This window comes from Halichondria panicea, chromosome 16, assembly GCF_963675165.1.
Source record: "Halichondria panicea chromosome 16, odHalPani1.1, whole genome shotgun sequence".
NCBI lineage: Eukaryota > Metazoa > Porifera > Demospongiae > Suberitida > Halichondriidae > Halichondria > Halichondria panicea.
This window is the reverse complement of record NC_087392.1, coordinates 1,227,520-1,245,124: the sequence shown is the minus strand read 5'-3', so window position 1 is coordinate 1,245,124 and position 17,605 is coordinate 1,227,520. Positions and strand designations below refer to the sequence as shown.

General features: G+C 43.7%; 4 protein-coding genes across 5 annotated transcripts; 2 read left to right on the top strand and 2 right to left on the bottom strand.

Moving 5' to 3' along the window:
* The first annotated feature begins 48 nt into the window (after positions 1-48).
* LOC135350273 (inositol polyphosphate-4-phosphatase type I A-like) lies at positions 49-6,269 on the top strand. Its single transcript, XM_064549016.1, has 22 exons — positions 49-189; positions 267-331; positions 400-487; positions 544-631; positions 773-900; positions 965-1,012; positions 1,136-1,254; positions 1,462-1,701; positions 1,887-2,074; positions 2,135-2,215; positions 2,270-2,327; positions 2,434-2,653; positions 2,806-2,961; positions 3,131-3,354; positions 3,593-3,781; positions 3,981-4,253; positions 4,384-4,433; positions 4,528-4,668; positions 5,105-5,202; positions 5,271-5,383; positions 5,646-5,797; positions 5,949-6,269. Exons 1-22 carry the CDS (start codon positions 72-74, stop codon positions 6,079-6,081), a joined length of 2,970 nt encoding a protein of 989 aa, XP_064405086.1. The 5' UTR covers positions 49-71; the 3' UTR covers positions 6,082-6,269.
* On the bottom strand, positions 6,193-7,979 carry LOC135350278 (protein unc-50 homolog). Of its 2 annotated transcripts, none has more exons than XM_064549020.1 (7): positions 7,834-7,979; positions 7,745-7,770; positions 7,623-7,688; positions 7,456-7,576; positions 7,005-7,150; positions 6,857-6,952; positions 6,193-6,434 (listed from the first exon to the last, which is right to left on the bottom strand). In XM_064549020.1, exons 1-7 carry the CDS (start codon positions 7,944-7,946, stop codon positions 6,277-6,279), a joined length of 726 nt encoding a protein of 241 aa, XP_064405090.1. In that variant the 5' UTR covers positions 7,947-7,979; the 3' UTR covers positions 6,193-6,276. The 2 variants fall into 2 exon arrangements, with proteins under 2 accessions (XP_064405090.1, XP_064405091.1); XM_064549021.1 differs by having other exon boundaries at positions 6,193-6,431.
* Positions 7,980-8,015: 36 nt separating this feature from the next.
* On the bottom strand, positions 8,016-17,571 carry LOC135350269 (intraflagellar transport protein 172 homolog). Its single transcript, XM_064549011.1, has 35 exons — positions 17,443-17,571; positions 17,185-17,328; positions 17,013-17,125; positions 16,772-16,960; positions 16,585-16,678; positions 16,424-16,529; positions 16,022-16,254; positions 15,869-15,964; positions 15,744-15,806; positions 15,486-15,638; positions 15,053-15,233; positions 14,926-14,990; positions 14,786-14,833; positions 14,551-14,718; positions 14,039-14,368; positions 13,708-13,881; positions 13,202-13,650; positions 12,914-13,129; positions 12,461-12,713; positions 12,275-12,391; positions 12,122-12,188; positions 11,780-11,855; positions 11,629-11,722; positions 11,425-11,577; positions 11,250-11,342; positions 11,053-11,150; positions 10,845-10,980; positions 10,556-10,761; positions 10,280-10,343; positions 9,916-10,227; positions 9,551-9,826; positions 9,403-9,501; positions 9,198-9,351; positions 9,053-9,144; positions 8,016-8,996 (listed from the first exon to the last, which is right to left on the bottom strand). Exons 1-35 carry the CDS (start codon positions 17,479-17,481, stop codon positions 8,907-8,909), a joined length of 5,241 nt encoding a protein of 1,746 aa, XP_064405081.1. The 5' UTR covers positions 17,482-17,571; the 3' UTR covers positions 8,016-8,906.
* Positions 8,066-8,836, top strand: LOC135350280 (nucleoside diphosphate kinase-like). The gene is made up of 4 exons (XM_064549024.1): positions 8,066-8,203; positions 8,262-8,363; positions 8,417-8,476; positions 8,552-8,836. The coding sequence occupies exons 1-4, from the start codon at positions 8,072-8,074 to the stop codon at positions 8,720-8,722; spliced, it is 465 nt and encodes a 154-aa protein (XP_064405094.1). The 5' UTR covers positions 8,066-8,071; the 3' UTR covers positions 8,723-8,836.
* Positions 17,572-17,605: the final 34 nt, after the last annotated feature.

Below are 17,605 nucleotides of genomic sequence, written 5' to 3'. Positions count from 1 at the left end.
ACATCAACAAAACAAGCAACAAGTAGCAAAGGCTAGAACTGAGAAGTACTCTCGAAAAGTACTCCAAGAGCATGAAGTTCAATCAACAGGAGCTAGCTTTATTTGCCTCATCACGTCAGGGAAAGGCAGACAAGGAGGGTGTCTTATGGCTGAGAGAAATTGATGGAACCAAAGTCAAGAAAAAACAAGGTGCTCACAATGGCTAGGCTAGGCTTGCAAGGTTTCTCAATGAAACAAATTACAGACACTCTCTTTGTTGTATGTAGGGTATGCACAACGATGGTTCACTTTGTCGGGGAACATGCTTTTTTACAGCAAAAGTGATTTATCTGTAAGTTTTCACTTGCATGGTTTCTCGTCTTCGTGATCACACAGTTAATAATTCATGACTCATTGCAGGACTCTGGCGTGGTGGGTGTGATCATTCTGGAGCGATGTCGAGTGGAGCCAGACAATGAGAGTGGGAATAGGAACTCATTCAAGCTAGGTAACTATATGTAATTACACTAGTCACTATGAGATTGACACTATTACCTTTTTTAGCGTTTGATGAGAGTGAATTTGGTTACCTCTTTACTGCCAACTCTGCCAGGGACCAAGACGAATGGACCACAGCTCTCAACTCAAGCAGGTAAACTGTGTACACTGCCTAGCCCATGTCAGTGTTTACACTGCTTAGCCCATGTCAGTGTGTACACTGCCTAGCTCATGTCAGTGTGTACACTGCCTAGCCCATGTCAGTGTTCACTATGGTACGTTACTTTACTTGCAGTTACGAGTACCTGCGTGTACTGTTCAGTGACCTACGAGGGCAGCTGCTCCACCTCACGGGGAAGGACCCACTGGTTGAGGACCACCCTTATTTCAACGAGCCTATCAAGAATATATCTCCTATCCCAGGTAAGGTCTCTCTTAATTATAGATTACCTATAATCCACTTTATGCTCTGTATTCCTGCCTCTAGCTTCGGCTCCAGCCTACGAGGGAGAGCCTGTCTTTGAACTGTCACTTGGTGAGTAGCCATTAATTGAGTTTCTAGCTCATGCAGACAACTATTGGACGTACTCTATTAAATTGCATTAGCATTCAGTGTGTGCCCACTACTCTGTGATTGACCCATTGTTAATCCTGTCAGCATGTAGCTCATTGGTGGGTAGCCTTGGAGACTGTGTGCCCAGTGCCATGATAGTGACCAGTGTGATGACACCTCCCCAGGCATACTGGATCAGATATGCCCAGACAGAAGTTGTGGAGGTAAGCCATCATCTCTTAAAACAGTATATTGTGTGTGTACAAGCCTCTTTCTCAACATAAGGGCCCCTTGTAGTAAGTGTAGTTTGTATCCACAAAACCATCCCTACCATCATGAATCATCAGGAGTTCATGCCCTTATGATAGTAGCCTGAGATTCACTTTGTTTGGCTGGAGAGAAGCATCATACTCACCTTGTTGTTCCCTCAGCATAATTGTGACCCACGGTTCTTCACTACTGTGGTGTTTTATATGGGCTCAGTTGCCATGGCAACCAAACTCAAGTTTGAGATATTTGACGTGTACGATCGCAAAGAGACGAAGGTGTGTCCGATTGGTGCCGCCCAGTGTCAAGTGATGGACCTCCTCAGATCACCTGACCAGTCACAGAGACACGAGATACTGTTTGATAGATCTACTTGTGGCTATCTCACTGTTAAAGCAACCAAGGTGAGCAACTTAGAGACGCAGCCAAAATGCAAGCAATCATTGGTCTTTAATTCTTATTTGATTGAGCACAAAGTGAAAGTTTATAAGAATGCTTGAGTTACATCTAATGTCGTAAAACAGTATGTATTAAACTAGAGAATTAACTGCTCTTTCTTTCAGTATCTGTACCTAAATTTTCCCTTCAGAGCCGTGAGAGTGATGGAGCTCAGTTGGTGGGTGGTATTTACCAGCCACCGCTCCTCAGAGAGACTCACAGCCCCACACTAGTCACAAGTGGGAGTCAAGTGTGTGAGGATGGGGTCGGGAGGGGAGGGTTCAACTATCAGGCCTCCATGGATAACATTGTCATCAGAAATTTCCAGTTCCCAGTGAGGTGAGTTGAAGGGTGACCTTAGGTCTGATCACATGTCAATCACGGTATATAACTCTATAGTGGTAAGCCAGACCAGTTTCTGAAGGTGACAGAGGTGATGGGCGAAGGCAAATTCTCGTTCTCCATTCCCATGCAGATGCTGTGAGTTGTCCCTGTTTCGTTACGCTGTGTTAGTTGATGATTGTTTCTATATAGTGATTTGTATATCGTTGAGGAAAGCCATTTATTGGCCCACTACAACTCCATCAACAGAGTAAGTATCAATATGTCATATGAGCTCTCTCACAACACGATTATTACATAATGTATTATGCATATCCCTTACAAAGTAATATGATCAACCACCGACACACGTACAGTTGAATCAAGAGTGGGAGATCAACAAGCAAGCTGTGATGGTGGAACACCAGAGAGTGGTGCAGCACTATCGAGAGAGTAAGTCCGGACTCCAGGCTCAGTTAGAGGCAGGCATCACCTTCAAAAAGAGTACTGCTAAAGGTTCCTCCGATTTGGACTTTGTACCGGTTAATCTGCACATTCAACAGCTTAAGGTTGTGAGTGAGGAGACTGATTTTAAAGGTATGTATGAATAACACATTAAATTATTTGAACTGGAAGTACGTGCATAATCTCTACTATAGGATGTGCTAGTATCTCAATTAGGAAGCACTTTCAATTTTCTTTACAGTGAGGATTGACTAATAATGTTGCATGTTCGTTTGTCTCCACAGATAAGATGGTGTTCTCTGCTGTGACAGTGGGTTGTCCGACGGCGTACAGTCTCAAGTTCAAGGCAGGTGGTCTGGCCAAACTACAGAACACACATGCACTGGTTGGTCTAGGAGGCTCTGGAGACACCAAGTCAACGAGAGCAAAGGGAGTGGCCAGTAAGTACTAGCAGCTAGCATGTTGTGGAGGTACTAAAAATAGTTATACTTTTTAATTTTGAAATTAACAACCCAGGTATGGGTACTCAAAATAGAACAAGTAAATATTATTATGCAGTAATACCTCCTTGAAAAGTCATACATTCTAATTTATTGTTATTGCCTTCAGGTCGTGTTGAAACTGTGAATTTGAGCATACTTCGTGACTTGGAGCAGCTGGTGAACTTAGGTAGAAAAATGTCGACGGAGGGTATGGAGCGATGTGTACGAGTGGTGGCAGACAAGGTGCACCAGATCAAGTCTCACTCCAATATCACACTCACCAACGATGCCTTGAGGGCGTTGTATGCTGAGCTGGCAGAGAAGACCATTCCCATAGCCAACCTTAATGTGGTACGCCTCCAATTACTTAAGCTTATTAGGCCCTGTCGTAATTGCTCAGAGGTATCAGTGAAATAGATATCTCTTATTGCATACACCGTGTGTTGTTCTTTTGACCACTATTGCAATGTAATATACCGTGTTGAATCCATACGGCATGACACACTTTGTTGTGGGTATGATCTCACAGTGAGGTTAGTTACTTCCTTGTACGTACTTATTGCACATGTACTGCCTTCGTTTTGTTCAGAGCTCACTGTTTCATAAGATAGAGGAGCACGTGTACTGTGTGGAGGCCAAGGTGGAGGCACTCATTTCACCTCTGGTTGACATCTCAGTGAACAGCAGGGAGCTCATTGAGGCAGTGGGGCACTTGAGAACTGTGCTGGATGAAGTCGTCAGTCTGATCATTAAGGCACTCTATTTTGTCATTCTTAAGGTATCACCACATTGTTGTTTCTTTGTGAGGGTTTTGTGTTTGTATAGGTGGAGTGCTGTGTGTACACTAATACACATGTACAATGGTAGTTTCTGTTCTCATTCTCTTTGTAGAAGTACAAATATGGGCAATTTATGCATCGTGGTCATGTACACACCCTAACACTGCCCACCACCACCAACACCGCCCACCACCACAGGAGAGCTATTTCATGATGGACAAATTCCCCATTGGTCTGCGAGGACTCATCAATCGTCATGACATTGTGTTCTCCCAGGCTCTCGCTTCTGTGGTGACCAGTTTTGTGGTGAAGCTCACTCAATGTCTGGTGGTGCCCTCGTTTCTGTCCCAGCTGGTGACTGTGGGGTTTCTTGTGCACTGGGAGAGCTTGCTCTCTACTATGGGTGATGAACTGGGCATGCTGGAAGACTTCATTACTGCCATTCACGACCTCAACAATGTCAAGTTCAAGGTGAGTGGGAAAACCCCTACAGCTTGCAAGCATTGTAGAAATGATTTTTAATTTTTTTAAAACATTCCTCCATAGCGTGTGTTATTTGTTATGGTTACTGATAATTCCATTATTAAATCTCTTTGCACAGCTGACCCTCTCTGACTCACTCAGTGACGTACCACTTGTCAAGGGCTCAAGGTGGTTTGTGTGTTCCCTTATTTCCTGTTTCCCATGGCTGCCGTCTCACCACATAGATCTGATACTATACATATTTATGTGTTCATTGCCATAGATACAAAGTGATTGTAGAGGTGCCTCTCCAAAGAGCCCTATTTCGGATGCTGCCTCCCTCGGTGCAGGAAGGACAAGTTATCACTGTATGTGCTGTGCTCTTCACACAAGGCATCAACGAACAGCAAACCTTCGCTGACAAGTAAGCACATTCTCACATTTATATTGGCTGTTTGTCTGTTGTTACATGCACACCTGTTACCATCATAATGCCAGGAATGCATGGTAATGGGCTTCCTGCTATATAAGCATTTACATACTCTAAAATTTTGTTTCCTCTTAATTCTATTTCCTTATCACCAATAATTAATTATGGATTCTGGGCTTTATTCTTTATCACGGTATAGCCATAAATGGGGGGGGGGGGGGGGCAAAACATTATTGTGGTTGAGCGATATTTAGTCACTTTGTGGATAATATTTTCGTGGTTGCTGCTTGCACTGCAGGTAAAGGTAGTCAAGGTCGCTTCATTCGTGGGTAAAATATTCATGGTCTGAGCTCCAACCACGAAAACCACTAATATTTTGTCCCCAGAAATTACCAACTATACGGTATACCACAACGTTTGCTTTGTGCAGATTTTTCGACAGTTCTTATCAAGACCAGATCAACATGAAAAGTCTCCAGAAACTCACCAGTTACTGCACCAGATATCATGACCATTTTGGAAGTGCCAGTAAATTAAAAAACACGCCCACCGTTAGAAATTCATTTTTACCGTCCCTTGTATTGTTGTGCACATAGACGCCAAGTTGCACTTGAAGGCTATAAAGGCTAACCAACTACTGGAGCAGCTTAGAACTCAAGTACACACAAGAAAAGACAAGAATGTTGAAATTCTCTCACTCAGTGCAGATGTACGTACGTACAGTATGTTTTGGGTACACTATGCAGTACTTGTAGGGGTTGGCATCACTTATGCAGCTTTTTGCATTTGCATCAGCTTAATTTGCATCATTCAACTGTATGGCTTAAATGTATTTGAGGATTAATTGATATTATCTATTCTGTGTTTTGATGTTTATGGCACATCATTGCTTAGGAATGTTATGTTATGTATATGTAACATAATAATTAGATGCTCATTGATATTCCATTGTTTGCTTGGTCCACCTGCAGTTGTGTCGGACACTGGATTGCGGGCGTGTCACTAGCTGTAAGAGTGCTAAGGATCGTACGGCTATGGCAGTGACTCTGGAGCAAACACGAATACTACTAGGTATGCAGATGGACCCTAGCTGTCAGCAACACACCCTCGACGCTATGAGAAGGTGAGTGTTTGTGTATATAATATAGTCAAGCTTACAAAAGAAAGTGCGTCTTCACATAGCCATAGATACCATGCTCCAAGTCTTCAGTAGAGCTTCTCCTAGCAAACACACACACACATGCACACACACACACGCACGCACACATGCACAGTCAAGGAACGAGGCTGCGAAACACTGAGAAGAACGTTGGTGTTCCTTTGTACGCCTTCAATGCAATCCAAGTGTTCACCCTCCCCCCTCTCTATAGACCCCCCGAGGGAACTTACAAGAAATTACAAACTTAATCTGTTTTCTTTTTAATTGTGAAATAAAGTTTTTAGCTGAGCTCTGATACATGTTGCTATTTATTTAATGTCATATTATATATCACTTCACTACTAGTATTATCATACAAGTAGAATGTGTAGAATTTTAATGAAATTATAATAAAGAGATATATATAATTATTTCATTATACAGTCATTAAAATGAAGTGATATTTACAACAATACGTTTCCAGCGCCAATACGCCAGGCAAAAATGTATGTGAAAATTCTAGTTGCGTTTATTTTGAGAGGAATTGCGATCACATAGAGTAGCATGAGTGGGAGGGCAGCATAGAGGAGGGACATTGTGTGTTGAGCCGAGGGGAGGACTGCTAGCGTGTGTGTGTGTGTGTAGGGGGAGGGTGGGTGTGTGTGGGGGGAGAGAGAGTGGGTTCGTATCATTCTCTTAATAGTATGATTGACGCTAGCTACATAATTATAATTATAATTATAATTATAGCCTTATATTTTCCAAATTACGCTAGCTTCTTTTGGGAGGTCATAATTATAACTTCACTAAAAATCAAAACTAAAAATAATTTATGCTATTCTGTACCTAGACAAGGCCTATCACTTGGAAAACTTCTGGGAGTGGCAAAAAACAGCCAATTTCGACAAATGACTATTGGGAAACCTCTTCTATAACCTACTGGCTCATAATGAAAAGTTAAAATTAGGTTTCACGGTGGGCAGTACTACGTATGAAATCATAACCGCGGCTAATCGGTTAAAATCAAACACTAGCCAGACTCACTTGTGCATCCCAGAAATACGATGTAGAGGTAGTAACACAGTGTGAGGAGCCAGAGAGTGTTGGAGGTCAGCACACTCAAAATGGATGTAGAAGACACTGAAATCGATGAAATTTACATTTGTTTTTAAAGTATGTATGGTTAGCTTACAAGGTATCCATAGCAACATCTGCGGGCCATAGAGGAGCAATGAGAAGGGGAGCACAGCATTGAGGTGGATATCAAAGCAGTAGGCCCACTCTACACTCTGACTGAGGGCAGTTGACTGGACAGCCAGCAGCTTGTTGCACAGAAACCTGAATGGGTAGGTTTATATAATTATATGTGTAGTCACTAGTGGCTATATATACCAACTATGACTGACTACATGTCAAAACACATGCTATGGAGACTTAGGGGACACATTCAGACGGACTTGCTAGTTGTTGATCATTGATTACAGTGAAACAGTAAGCCCTATCACCAGCATAAGGTTCTGCCTCGTTGTTGATGAATGTAATGGATGCAATAACTGCCTCAACTTCACCAGGGCTTATCAACCCGGCATGTTAAGGGTGACCTGCTATTAAACATGTAAAAGCGTAGAGAGGGTTGCTCTCACCAGAGTATTGATGCAATGAGTACACCCAGAGCTAAACAGTCGACCAGTAGTGTCCATGCAAGAGCAGCAAAGTAGGAGCCCACAGGCACCCTCATCCATCCACAGTAGCCCAGGGAAACAACTGAAGCAATGGCATTATCATTACACGTAGTGAATGAGTGTCGTACCTGTGACATAGCCTAAGAGGAGGAGTAGCATTGCAGGGTCATCTCGAGACCACCTCCCACGCATGGCTGAAACAAATGCACAATGAGGAGCAATCATATCTACAGTGCACATTACAACATACCATACTGATCCTTATGGTATCGGAAACTACAAGGAGAGATAGAAATAATGGTTTATTTTCACCAGAACAACTGACAAGGCTTCACTTACACTCTCTTTGGATTTATCACAGTCCATACTATCTGCTGTAGTGCACTGTCAAACTCCAAATGGCGTAGCTTGAAGAATCTTGATAGAAACTTTCCTTTTCCAAACTGAGACATCTTTTAGAAAATTAGGAAATGATCATCAGTGGTAGAAAATCAATAAGATGTCACTGTGAAACACGTGGATTTCCTGAAAAACTAGCAGCTACACAGTACAGTAGTACAGAGAAGAGTTTTCGACGATGGCAAGCAAGAAGGATGAGCGTACCTACATTATGATCAAGCCTGATGGCGTCCAGCGTGGACTCATAGGTGATATCCTCAAAAGATTTGAACAGAAAGGATTCAAGCTGGTTGCAATGAAGTTCATGCAGGTAACAGTACTACAAAGAGCCTCGCTTAATTAATAATCTATTTCTGTACTCAATACAGCCAACCGAGGAACTACTGGCGAAGCATTATGGTGATTTGAGTTCAAAGCCATTTTTCCCAACGCTAGTGAAGTTCATGGCCTCCTCTCCTGTGGTATGCATGGTGAGTGTACCATGAGCCATCGTGTGTTGTTTCACTAGCCGATCTGTTTGCAGGTGTGGGAAGGTCTGGGTGTCGTCGCCACTGGCAGGACAATGCTCGGTGAAACTGATCCAGTAAGTATATAGTACTGGCTTGTGACTTGTACTGTGTATATACTGTATGAAATCATCATATATTTATCACTACAGGGCAAGTCTAATCCAGGCACCATTCGAGGTGATTTCTGTATCCACATTGGACGTAACATCTGCCATGGAAGTGACTCGGTTGACAGTGCAAACAAGGAGATTGCCCTGTGGTTCAAGGAGGAAGAATTGGTGAAATGGACCCCCACAGAGCAGCAATGGATCTATGAATAAACTCTGTTAGCTGATTAGAGAAATCAACTACATGTATTGACTGTTTTAGAAGATGAATTATGAAAGTTTGTTCACAGTACAACAATCAGAGAAATTATCTGCATCAACTTTAAATTATTATAAACAGTATTTGCCAGTTATAGTATAATTATAGCTATTTGTATAAGCGTTCGGGTTGCAGTGTTCATTGAAATGAGTAGGAAGGGGAAAGGGCAGTTCCACACCACTTGGATAGAAATTTCCACACATCTAAACACTCCTCAGTTCTGGACACCTGCAGTGTGTACAAATAATACCCTCATTAAAATTGAGACAAATATGAGGACATACCTTGGTGGCCATGACAAACTTGTTCCAGTCTTCCTTGTTGGCACAGCGTCCACCTCTCTTGAATTCCACTTTATGTCGCAGCACTGGATAGCCTGTGGAAACACATTGTCATGACAATACCTACAAATGCTTGACCAGGTGTCACCTGTGATAACACAAGGGAGTGAGGTGACCTGTGTGTGAGGGCAGGAAAGTGATGCAACATAAGTGCCCCTATCATCAGAGGGCAAGATTTGCTCCACCCTCTGATCCATGGACACAGCCAATACCCATTCTTTCAGTTCCTCTCGCTTCTCCTCCTGCATATGGAGAGATGGTGATTTCACTAGCTAGCTATAGAGGTCACATACAGGGAGGTAAGGTGTTTCTGGAAGAGGGACCTCAAATGGAATGTCAGTCTCTGTGAAGTCTGAGTTGTCCAGCATGTCAAGGGAGCCTTCCTCGATTGCCTGAAAAAAAAATTAAATACACCTATTAATTAACTCCGCTCTCACTCACTTCACACAGATCCAGGAACCTGTTGGCAAACACAAACGCCATGTTGTCCCATTCCACTGTCCTACAGTGAGTGCCAGCCTCAAAGAATGCCTTGTCAGCAGGCACAATGTCAGTGTGACGCAACAATGAGACGGAGAGCTTGGCCACTAACTGGTCCAACTGCTGAGAGCCCTGGAAGGCAGCCCGGGTAGCAAGATAGTGGGAAATGAGAAGGTGCTTTTCAAACTCCCTATGAGTCACACTACCAGCCTCAGAAGTCTGTCCAAGATCCTCAACCTTTAATGAGAAACGAGTATGACTATAATATGCTAGCTATAATTATATAAATACAGTATGTGACACACAATAGTAGTTAAATCACTTACCAATGTGTAGAGCATGTTTCTGAGGTTGGCATACGTGCTGTAGCTTGCCACTCCCTCCACTTGTTGACCGTACACCTCCAGACAGAGTCGCTTGTAGATATTGAAGTTCTGTGGGTTAGCAGGAGCCCCATACTTTAAGAACAACTGGAGAGCACTCAGAGAAGCATTGGACTTGATGAGATGGGCAGCATAAAGAGCCACATATTTGGCAAGTATCCCCGTTCCTTGTTTTCCAGCCAGCTCCAGACATTTCTCCCACTCCCCAGCCTCACAGTACATCTTGAGGGCACCCTCTGGATTCACATCACTCATCTAAATAGGTATGTAAGATTGATCAATGGACGTGTATATATTTGATTTTTACCTCCTCAGCTTTGTTGTGATTCTTCAAGAAATCCACATAAGCATCCTCCACATACTGCTCATACCTGAACACAAACACATGCATACTAAAATGATACCGTTTAATAATATCCACATTTACAGTAGTGTACAGTGTATGTGTATATATACGTACCTACGTACATGTATATATAATTATAGTTAATAATAATATTATACATGTAGAAAAAAGACTTTGCAGACAGCAACTAATACTACGACTGTCATATGTAGGAAAAGCCTCCAATCAGACCCTTACTTTGGTGCCACATTTCTCGCAATGTGCCTGGCCCTTTCCCAGTCCTCGGACATCATGAACATGTCCAGAGCCTCCTTGATCATGTCCACACTCACAAACAGCTCTCCCGCTCTACGATAGTCACCCATATGGGCCAGACGATCACACACAAGGGCAGCCACATCCACACAACGCTCAGGCACAAACTTCTGTGCCAAGTCTACAGTCTAAAGAGGAAAAAATACGGTTATAACAGTCTAAAGAAGTATACAACAATGTATAATAGGTAGATCCACATACATATGCGTACCTTCTCCCATGTGCTAATGAGTAGGGACATGTCAGAGCAGTTTTGAGTATTGAGTTGGAGGTAGAGGTCTATAGCATGAGAGTACTCTCCATTTTGTTCCCACATGGAGCCTTGTGACAGTAGCTCCTCATAGTTCCTGTGTGGATGTCAGCGTGAAATCAATAGGAGGATGATGGTAATGGTGGTAGTACAACATGTATGAACATACTTTCCACTTTTGGAGGCCATTTCCTTTTGGAAACTGTCCAAATTGCTGGGAATGTAGTCTTTTACGATCCTCAGAGCATCAGCCCACATATCAGCATCCTAGGGTGAATGTACCGTAAGATTATAAACAATTAAGGCAACACTACGTTTTGCGAGACTACATGTATGAGCTTGAACGTACTATGTGTACTAACTCACTTTGTAGAATTTTGCAGCCAAGTCAGGTCGCTCGGCCCTCAATAAGAAGGTCTCTGCTTTTTGAAAGTCTTTCCTCTCAAAGGCACTTCTCGCCTACATATAATATAATTAATTATAAGCACACCAACAATATTAAAAATTTAACATATGTAGCATATGTCACCGTGCAGCTCACCTGTCCGACTAACACATCTGGTACACTCTCTGGACAGTGTTCCTCGGCCACTCTCTGAGCAGAGTCCCACTTCTGTTGATGGACATACATCAACACAGCCTCTTTGGGCTTCCCACCTCTCACAAACGCAGTCTCAGCCTCAGAGTATTTGCCCTATATACAGAAAATAGATGTAATAGTGCTACGTGATGAAAAGGGACATACCTCGTCCTCTAGGTAGAGGGCATACTTGAGATAAATCTCTGATAGTTTTGATTTGAGGGCAACTTTGGCAATGCTGAATGCAAACTCAAAGGCGCTGTGAAAGGTGTGAGTACATGAAATATTATAAAACTGCATGAATTTTGATTCTTACAAATTCTCAGTTGCATAGTCCACTGCTGCCTCCAAGAGCCCGAACTTTGTGAGAAGTTTTACAGCACTTTCTCCTCCTATATCACGTACATGGTATGATTAATTGACAAGCTGTTTATGTAGCGTTAAATAGAGCATCTTTAAATGGCCATAAACTTCAGTTCCGTTGGTCCAATAATGTTAATTTTACTGAAAGCTTGAGAGAGGCTTTTCAGATTATGTGTTCTAAGCTTTCAATTAATCATCGGAACTACGTTTTACGATCCTCAGAGCTCTAACTCTAGTTACAGAGACGATTCTAGTACTGTCAAAGGAAGGGGACCTTACATACGAAATCTCTTACCTAAGCTCTTAGCCCAGAGGTATGCCACTTGATTTGCAGCATTTGACCCTCCATGACCTTTGGCTACCTGTACATGTACAGTGTGCGTGTGTATGGATTATACTAGTGTGTAGAGTACGTACGTACATACACTATAGGTACACTGTGACTGACCCTGTACGCATCATCCCACATGCTCTTGGTCCTGTACATATTGATGGCAGCCTTCCAGTCTCCACTCTCCACAAAATGGTGCTCAGCTTGACGAAAGTGCTCCTCTCTCTCTAGCTCCTACAAAAGAAATAACTTCAACTCAAAATTGCCACACATCACAAATGTTGATTATAATATAACACTGACCTTAGCCAGATGCAGATGTGTGTCTTTGAGCAGGTCTTCATGGAACTGGGCAACTAGTTTGACCATGGGATCGTACTGCTTGGCTTTCTTGTACATGCTGATGGCCAGATCAGGTTCCTCCACGACCACATAGAGTCTCTCTGCCTCCTTTAGCTTGCCTCCAGCCTCCAGCTCCAGGGCCTTGGTCACATAGAGCTGTCTCACCTCATCCTGTGGCATGCACCCCACAGCAAGAGGGTATGCCTCCTCCCATCTGCAACATAGAGGTACACATACAGGTGCAATTCTGCAGCTTTACTAGTACAGAGTAACTTCTCTCTCAGAATCAACTTAGCTGGAAACAACTACACTACTTACGTTTCTGACAGAGTAAAAAGTTCTAGGCAATCTAGACTAAATTATGAGCAATCAAAGGCACACTGTAGTAGTGCATGTTGAGGGGGATTGTCTCACTTGTCAGCTTTGATGTACATGTCCACAGCTTCCTGTGCCACGCCTGCCTTCATATAGAACTGCTCGGCAAGGCCATACTCACGAGTACTCGAGTAGTGCTCTGCTATCTGCTTGAAATAGTTCACACTTTCCGATGGCTCCTGCAGATCAAGGATTTGAATGGCCTTGTTCCATTGACGTGCTTGCAGAGCTGCCTCTATTGCTTTCTGTGAGCAACTGAGAGAGGAAACAAAATAGCATAAGTACACCATACATGTGTGTGTGAATATACATGTACATGAGACTTACCCAGCTTCGATGTAGTGCATTATGGCAGCATCGTACTGCTTCCTAGAGCAGAGATGGTCTCCCCATTGTTCTTCCAGACCCACCACCTCGTTCGGATACGTCACACGAGCCAACTCTACCGCTCTGCGATAAGCCCCTCCAGATCGATAGGCCTCCATAGCTTGTTGGAAGTTGCGAGCCAGCTCGTACATCTCTCCAGCTTTCTCTTGAAGCCCAGCCTTGCCTAGGGACGAGGCAATCTGTTGGAGTAGGTCAGGCTGCCCTGAAAGTTGTGGGTGATGCTGCACCACCCTGGCAGCACGAGCAGGGAGCCCAGCCTTCATGTATAGGGATATGGCAGCGTCCAGGTCACCCTCTCTCTCCCTCACTTCACCAGCCCTCTCCTCTTGACCACTGTCCATCAACCATTGGAAGTAGTTGGTGCGAATTGTGGGAAGATCAGAATGCCCCTGTGACAGAGAGAATGCAATCTCATTACGCACAGTGCACCTGTGTACTGAACTCACTCTGCTCTGTGCCACAGCAATGGCATCCTCCCATCTGAACACGTCCATATACATAGCCATAGCCTTGTCCACCTCCCCTCTCTCCAGCAGTATGGCCTCTGCCTCTTTGAACTGCTTTCTGAGTACAGCCAGTTTGGCCTGAACCAGGTAGTGCTTAGTCCCATCAGAATGGCCCTGAAACATTACAGTCGCAAGTTACATACAGTGTGTAGATGCAGGTACATTACAATTATACATCTAATTAAAGCTATAAACTGGACCCTCTAGACTAGGGGAATCAAGAGCTAGAAAAAACACACACAAACCTGGTTAAAAAATATACAGTACTCACAGTCTCTGTCTCAATCTTCCGCGCCATTTCCCCCACTTCCCTGAGATATCTAGCCTTGGCAATATCACCAAGTGCAGCATAACACCTCTCAGCAATCTTTAACTGTCTGGCCTTGAGAGCTAGGTCTCCCAGACTCTTCCACATGGCTTCTGTCTCAGGGGTCATCTCGAGAGTCTCCAGGAATGTGAGAGCTCTCAGGTAGTCGTGGTCATCAATTGCAGTACCAAACTCAATCAGACCCTCGTCAAGAGTGTAGGACACCGTATCAACACCAGATTGAACTATGACCTCTGTACGTCCATCACGTCTTTCAAGATCAGACACCTCACCCTGTTATTACAAAATACTATCATTGAGTGGTGCTTTTCATGCACATACCAAATAATGTCAGGGGAACCTTTTTTTGGTATGAGGAAAAAAGTTGCATACAGAAGATTTGCATTCAGAACCTTATCCTATTAATACCGCTAGCTAGAAATGCACGGTGTACAAAATAATGCTAAAAGAATCACCTTTAGTGGGAAAGTGGTGACTTTGTCTGGCATGTCGATGTTGTACCAGACGCAGAGGTTCCCTCTGTTCTGACCCACGACCACGTCACTGAGGGGGACCCATTGCACATAGGAGCAGTAGCTAAGGAGAGTAGCCCTCGAGTCACTCTCAATGTCATACAGGTGCAGCTGGGGGAGGGTGGGGTAGGGTGAACAATGGAACTGGCCGGACCATTCAAAACAGACACAATATTACCTTTAACTTTTTGTCCCTAAAGAGCAGCTTCCTGCCAGTCTCATTGAGCTATACGTATAGAGATGTACATGTATTAGCCACAGTAGGGGCACCAGTGAATGTGTGTGTGTCACATGTGTTTGTGATGGGCATGCTATTACCTCTAGCCAGTTGATTCTAGTGTCATGATTGACTGTAGTCACTGTGAGTCCATGTACAAGGTCAACTGCACCACAAGCAGACGCAATATCAATGCACGGTATAAAATGAAAGAGCTAGTAGACTCACGTATGCAGATGGAGTGCATGTCAATGAGGTAGGCAAGTTTTTTGTTGTCAACCTGCTTCCTCTCATTGATCCGCACACTGATGAGGTGAGGGTTCATGAACTCTGTCCTCACCAAACCCAAAAGGTCATTCACTCCATACTCCACCAGCGACAGCTCACCAGCATTGAAAATCATGCACACCTATACACATACAAGTATAAGAAAACGGGTACAGTGGGTGTATGTAAAGTACACGACGACTGAAAACCTAAAATATATGTATGTAAAGGCACACAGTTCCTTCATCATATTTTTGCAGAATTCAGCTATAATGAGAACAGTATCAGTATGAGATAGACATTACAAGCACACCATGCATTCACACGTACATGCTACATGTATGGTAATCAAGAACAGCTACATGTACATACTAATGTACACAGAACAGCTTACGTTTTCATTCTCAAAGTAGAACTTCTCATTGCCTCCCGTGTCCTGCCAGGCCACCTCACTGAGTTTACAGGAGAGGAGGTCACCCAGGAGCAGTGTGGCCGAGGTGTGAGCCACCAGGTAACGATCCTTGCCCATAATCTGTACTCGCTCAATCTGGAGAGAAACAAATGTGTATAAGATAATAATTGTAACAACAATAATTATTGCATGTACACATAATTATGCACACACATATTTTCACTGCATGTACACACGTACCTCATAGCCATAGTGAGATTTGAGGACTACACGACTACCAGAGGTCAGGTTCTTGACTATCACCTACCCACAATAAACAGAGAATAACTCAGTCAAGGCTCAACTTAGCTACAGCTCCACCTTACCTGACTGAGGCCGACATACGTCATCTCGAATTTGTTCTTGAAGCGCACTCTCTTGAGGCAACAATCAAACAGCTCCACAGCACCACATAGAGAGCCCTAAAGCAACATACAACTAACTACACTGACACATGCAGATAGGAAGGAGCCACTCACAGCCACTAGTCGAGAGCCATCTTTCTTCCAAGAGAGAGCAGTGAGTGTGTAGAGATTCTCCACCTCTTTGGGGGCCACCTCCTCCCAACTCTCCTTCTTAGGTGACCAATTGTAGACTCTCAGACGATCAAAACTGCCCAGCACAAACGACTGTCCACTAGGACTGGCAGTGGCACATGTGAACTCTTTCTCATTGTCTTCCTTGGAGTAATCAAACTGCTGGACTATCTTTCCTGCAAAAGACACATATATTTTGCAGCATGAAACGTACCTGTAAATGTATCAATAATAAATTATTGCAGCATACAAGGTATGCCTATCGGAAAATGCATAAAAACAGTGCACTCCAAAAAACATATCAATACTCATTGACAGCTAGCTTGATAGTGATTGTGTGCTTACCCTCATTGCTGTATACTAGGACTCTCCTGTCACATCCAGCAGCCAAAATGGTGGAGCCTCCCCAGGCTAGAGCGTATGGAGGGCACGGATGACGACACACAGGGCCCTGAGACAAGCAATAAGAGACTAGTACAGTATACACACACTAGAGAGGCTCTCACCCTAGCAGTAGAAGAGTTTCCACCATCTTCCTCGAACATGTACTTCACAATGGTACCGTCTGCATGGCCCGTGAGTACACCTTTCCCAGAGGGACTGTGGAGGAACAAACACAGACAACATTAACAGCTAACTATACAAAGTGAACAATAATAATATTATACATATAACAGCTGTAACGATGCTTACCTGAGGGCTATGGACACAGTGCAAGCTCCAGTGTTGTATATAGTCTGTGATTTGCTGCCCTTGAGTGCACCCAGCTTGACCTTCCCGTCTGCCAGCCCAAACACAAAGGAGGTTTGTTCAGGCGGCCACACCATACACGTCACTGCACTCTGGACAATGATCTTGTTACAGATCACTTTCTTCTCACCCCTAATCAGTACCAGTTTCTATGAAATGACATGACTTTATTTTATTTTCTCACCAGGATTCTCCGATCTTGTACACAAACACAATATTGTCCGTTTGTCCCACAGCAATCTTGGTGGAGTCCGGGGAGAAGGCAAGACATGTCACCTGGTAGCATTTCTTACCCAACTACAGAGGGAAAAAAAAAGTATGCAATAGGTACCCACTATGATGGCCGGCATACTTACGCTTGAGTTTGCAGGTTTGGTAGAGAACTTGTCTTGTCTCTCTCCCTGCTCATCAAACAGCCACACTACCCTCTCCACTGTGCACACAGCCAGTTTACTGTTGCAGGGGGACCAGGCCATTGCAACAACTCTGGAAGAACCATTCTGCAGAATGCATGTAGACCTCAATTTGCAAGGAGAGTTCTAATTAATACCCACCACACACTTGTGTCAAGTTGTTTTATGCAGCTAGCTACATGGATACACACTCATACTTACCTGTGCATTTACGAGTGTCTTCAAGTGTTTCAGATGCATGCTGAGAGATCAAAACATCCACTGCAACAAGCTAGCTAGCTTTGTGATTGTGTCGCGGTTACTATGGACACAGTTGACACAAATATTCTGTTCGAGAACGAGCCGCAAAGATCCTGTCATATGA

Excerpts from the sequence above, each read along its gene's own strand:
- LOC135350273 (XM_064549016.1), top strand. The coding sequence starts at position 72 with ATGAAGTTCAATCAACAGGAGCTAGCTTTATTTGCCTCATCACGTCAG. Across the intron at positions 632-772 it reads ACAGCTCTCAACTCAAGCAG|TTACGAGTACCTGCGTGTAC; the intron begins GTAAACTGTGTA and ends CTTTACTTGCAG. Across the intron at positions 3,355-3,592 it reads CCATAGCCAACCTTAATGTG|AGCTCACTGTTTCATAAGAT; the intron begins GTACGCCTCCAA and ends CGTTTTGTTCAG.
- LOC135350280 (XM_064549024.1), top strand. The coding sequence starts at position 8,072 with ATGGCAAGCAAGAAGGATGAGCGTACCTACATTATGATCAAGCCTGAT. Across the intron at positions 8,364-8,416 it reads CCTCTCCTGTGGTATGCATG|GTGTGGGAAGGTCTGGGTGT; the intron begins GTGAGTGTACCA and ends ATCTGTTTGCAG. Across the intron at positions 8,477-8,551 it reads TGCTCGGTGAAACTGATCCA|GGCAAGTCTAATCCAGGCAC; the intron begins GTAAGTATATAG and ends TTATCACTACAG.
- LOC135350269 (XM_064549011.1), bottom strand. The coding sequence starts at position 17,481 with ATGCATCTGAAACACTTGAAGACACTCGTAAATGCACAG. Across the intron at positions 16,530-16,584 it reads GAAACTCTTCTACTGCTAGG|GGCCCTGTGTGTCGTCATCC; the intron begins GTGAGAGCCTCT and ends TGCTTGTCTCAG. Across the intron at positions 12,392-12,460 it reads CACATCTGCATCTGGCTAAG|GAGCTAGAGAGAGAGGAGCA; the intron begins GTCAGTGTTATA and ends TTTCTTTTGTAG.
- LOC135350278 (XM_064549020.1), bottom strand. The coding sequence starts at position 7,946 with ATGTCTCAGTTTGGAAAAGGAAAGTTTCTATCAAGATTCTTCAAGCTA. Across the intron at positions 6,953-7,004 it reads GATGTTGCTATGGATACCTT|TGTCTTCTACATCCATTTTG; the intron begins GTAAGCTAACCA and ends CATCGATTTCAG. Across the intron at positions 6,435-6,856 it reads CGTATTTCTGGGATGCACAA|CAGTCCTCCCCTCGGCTCAA; the intron begins GTGAGTCTGGCT and ends CACACACGCTAG.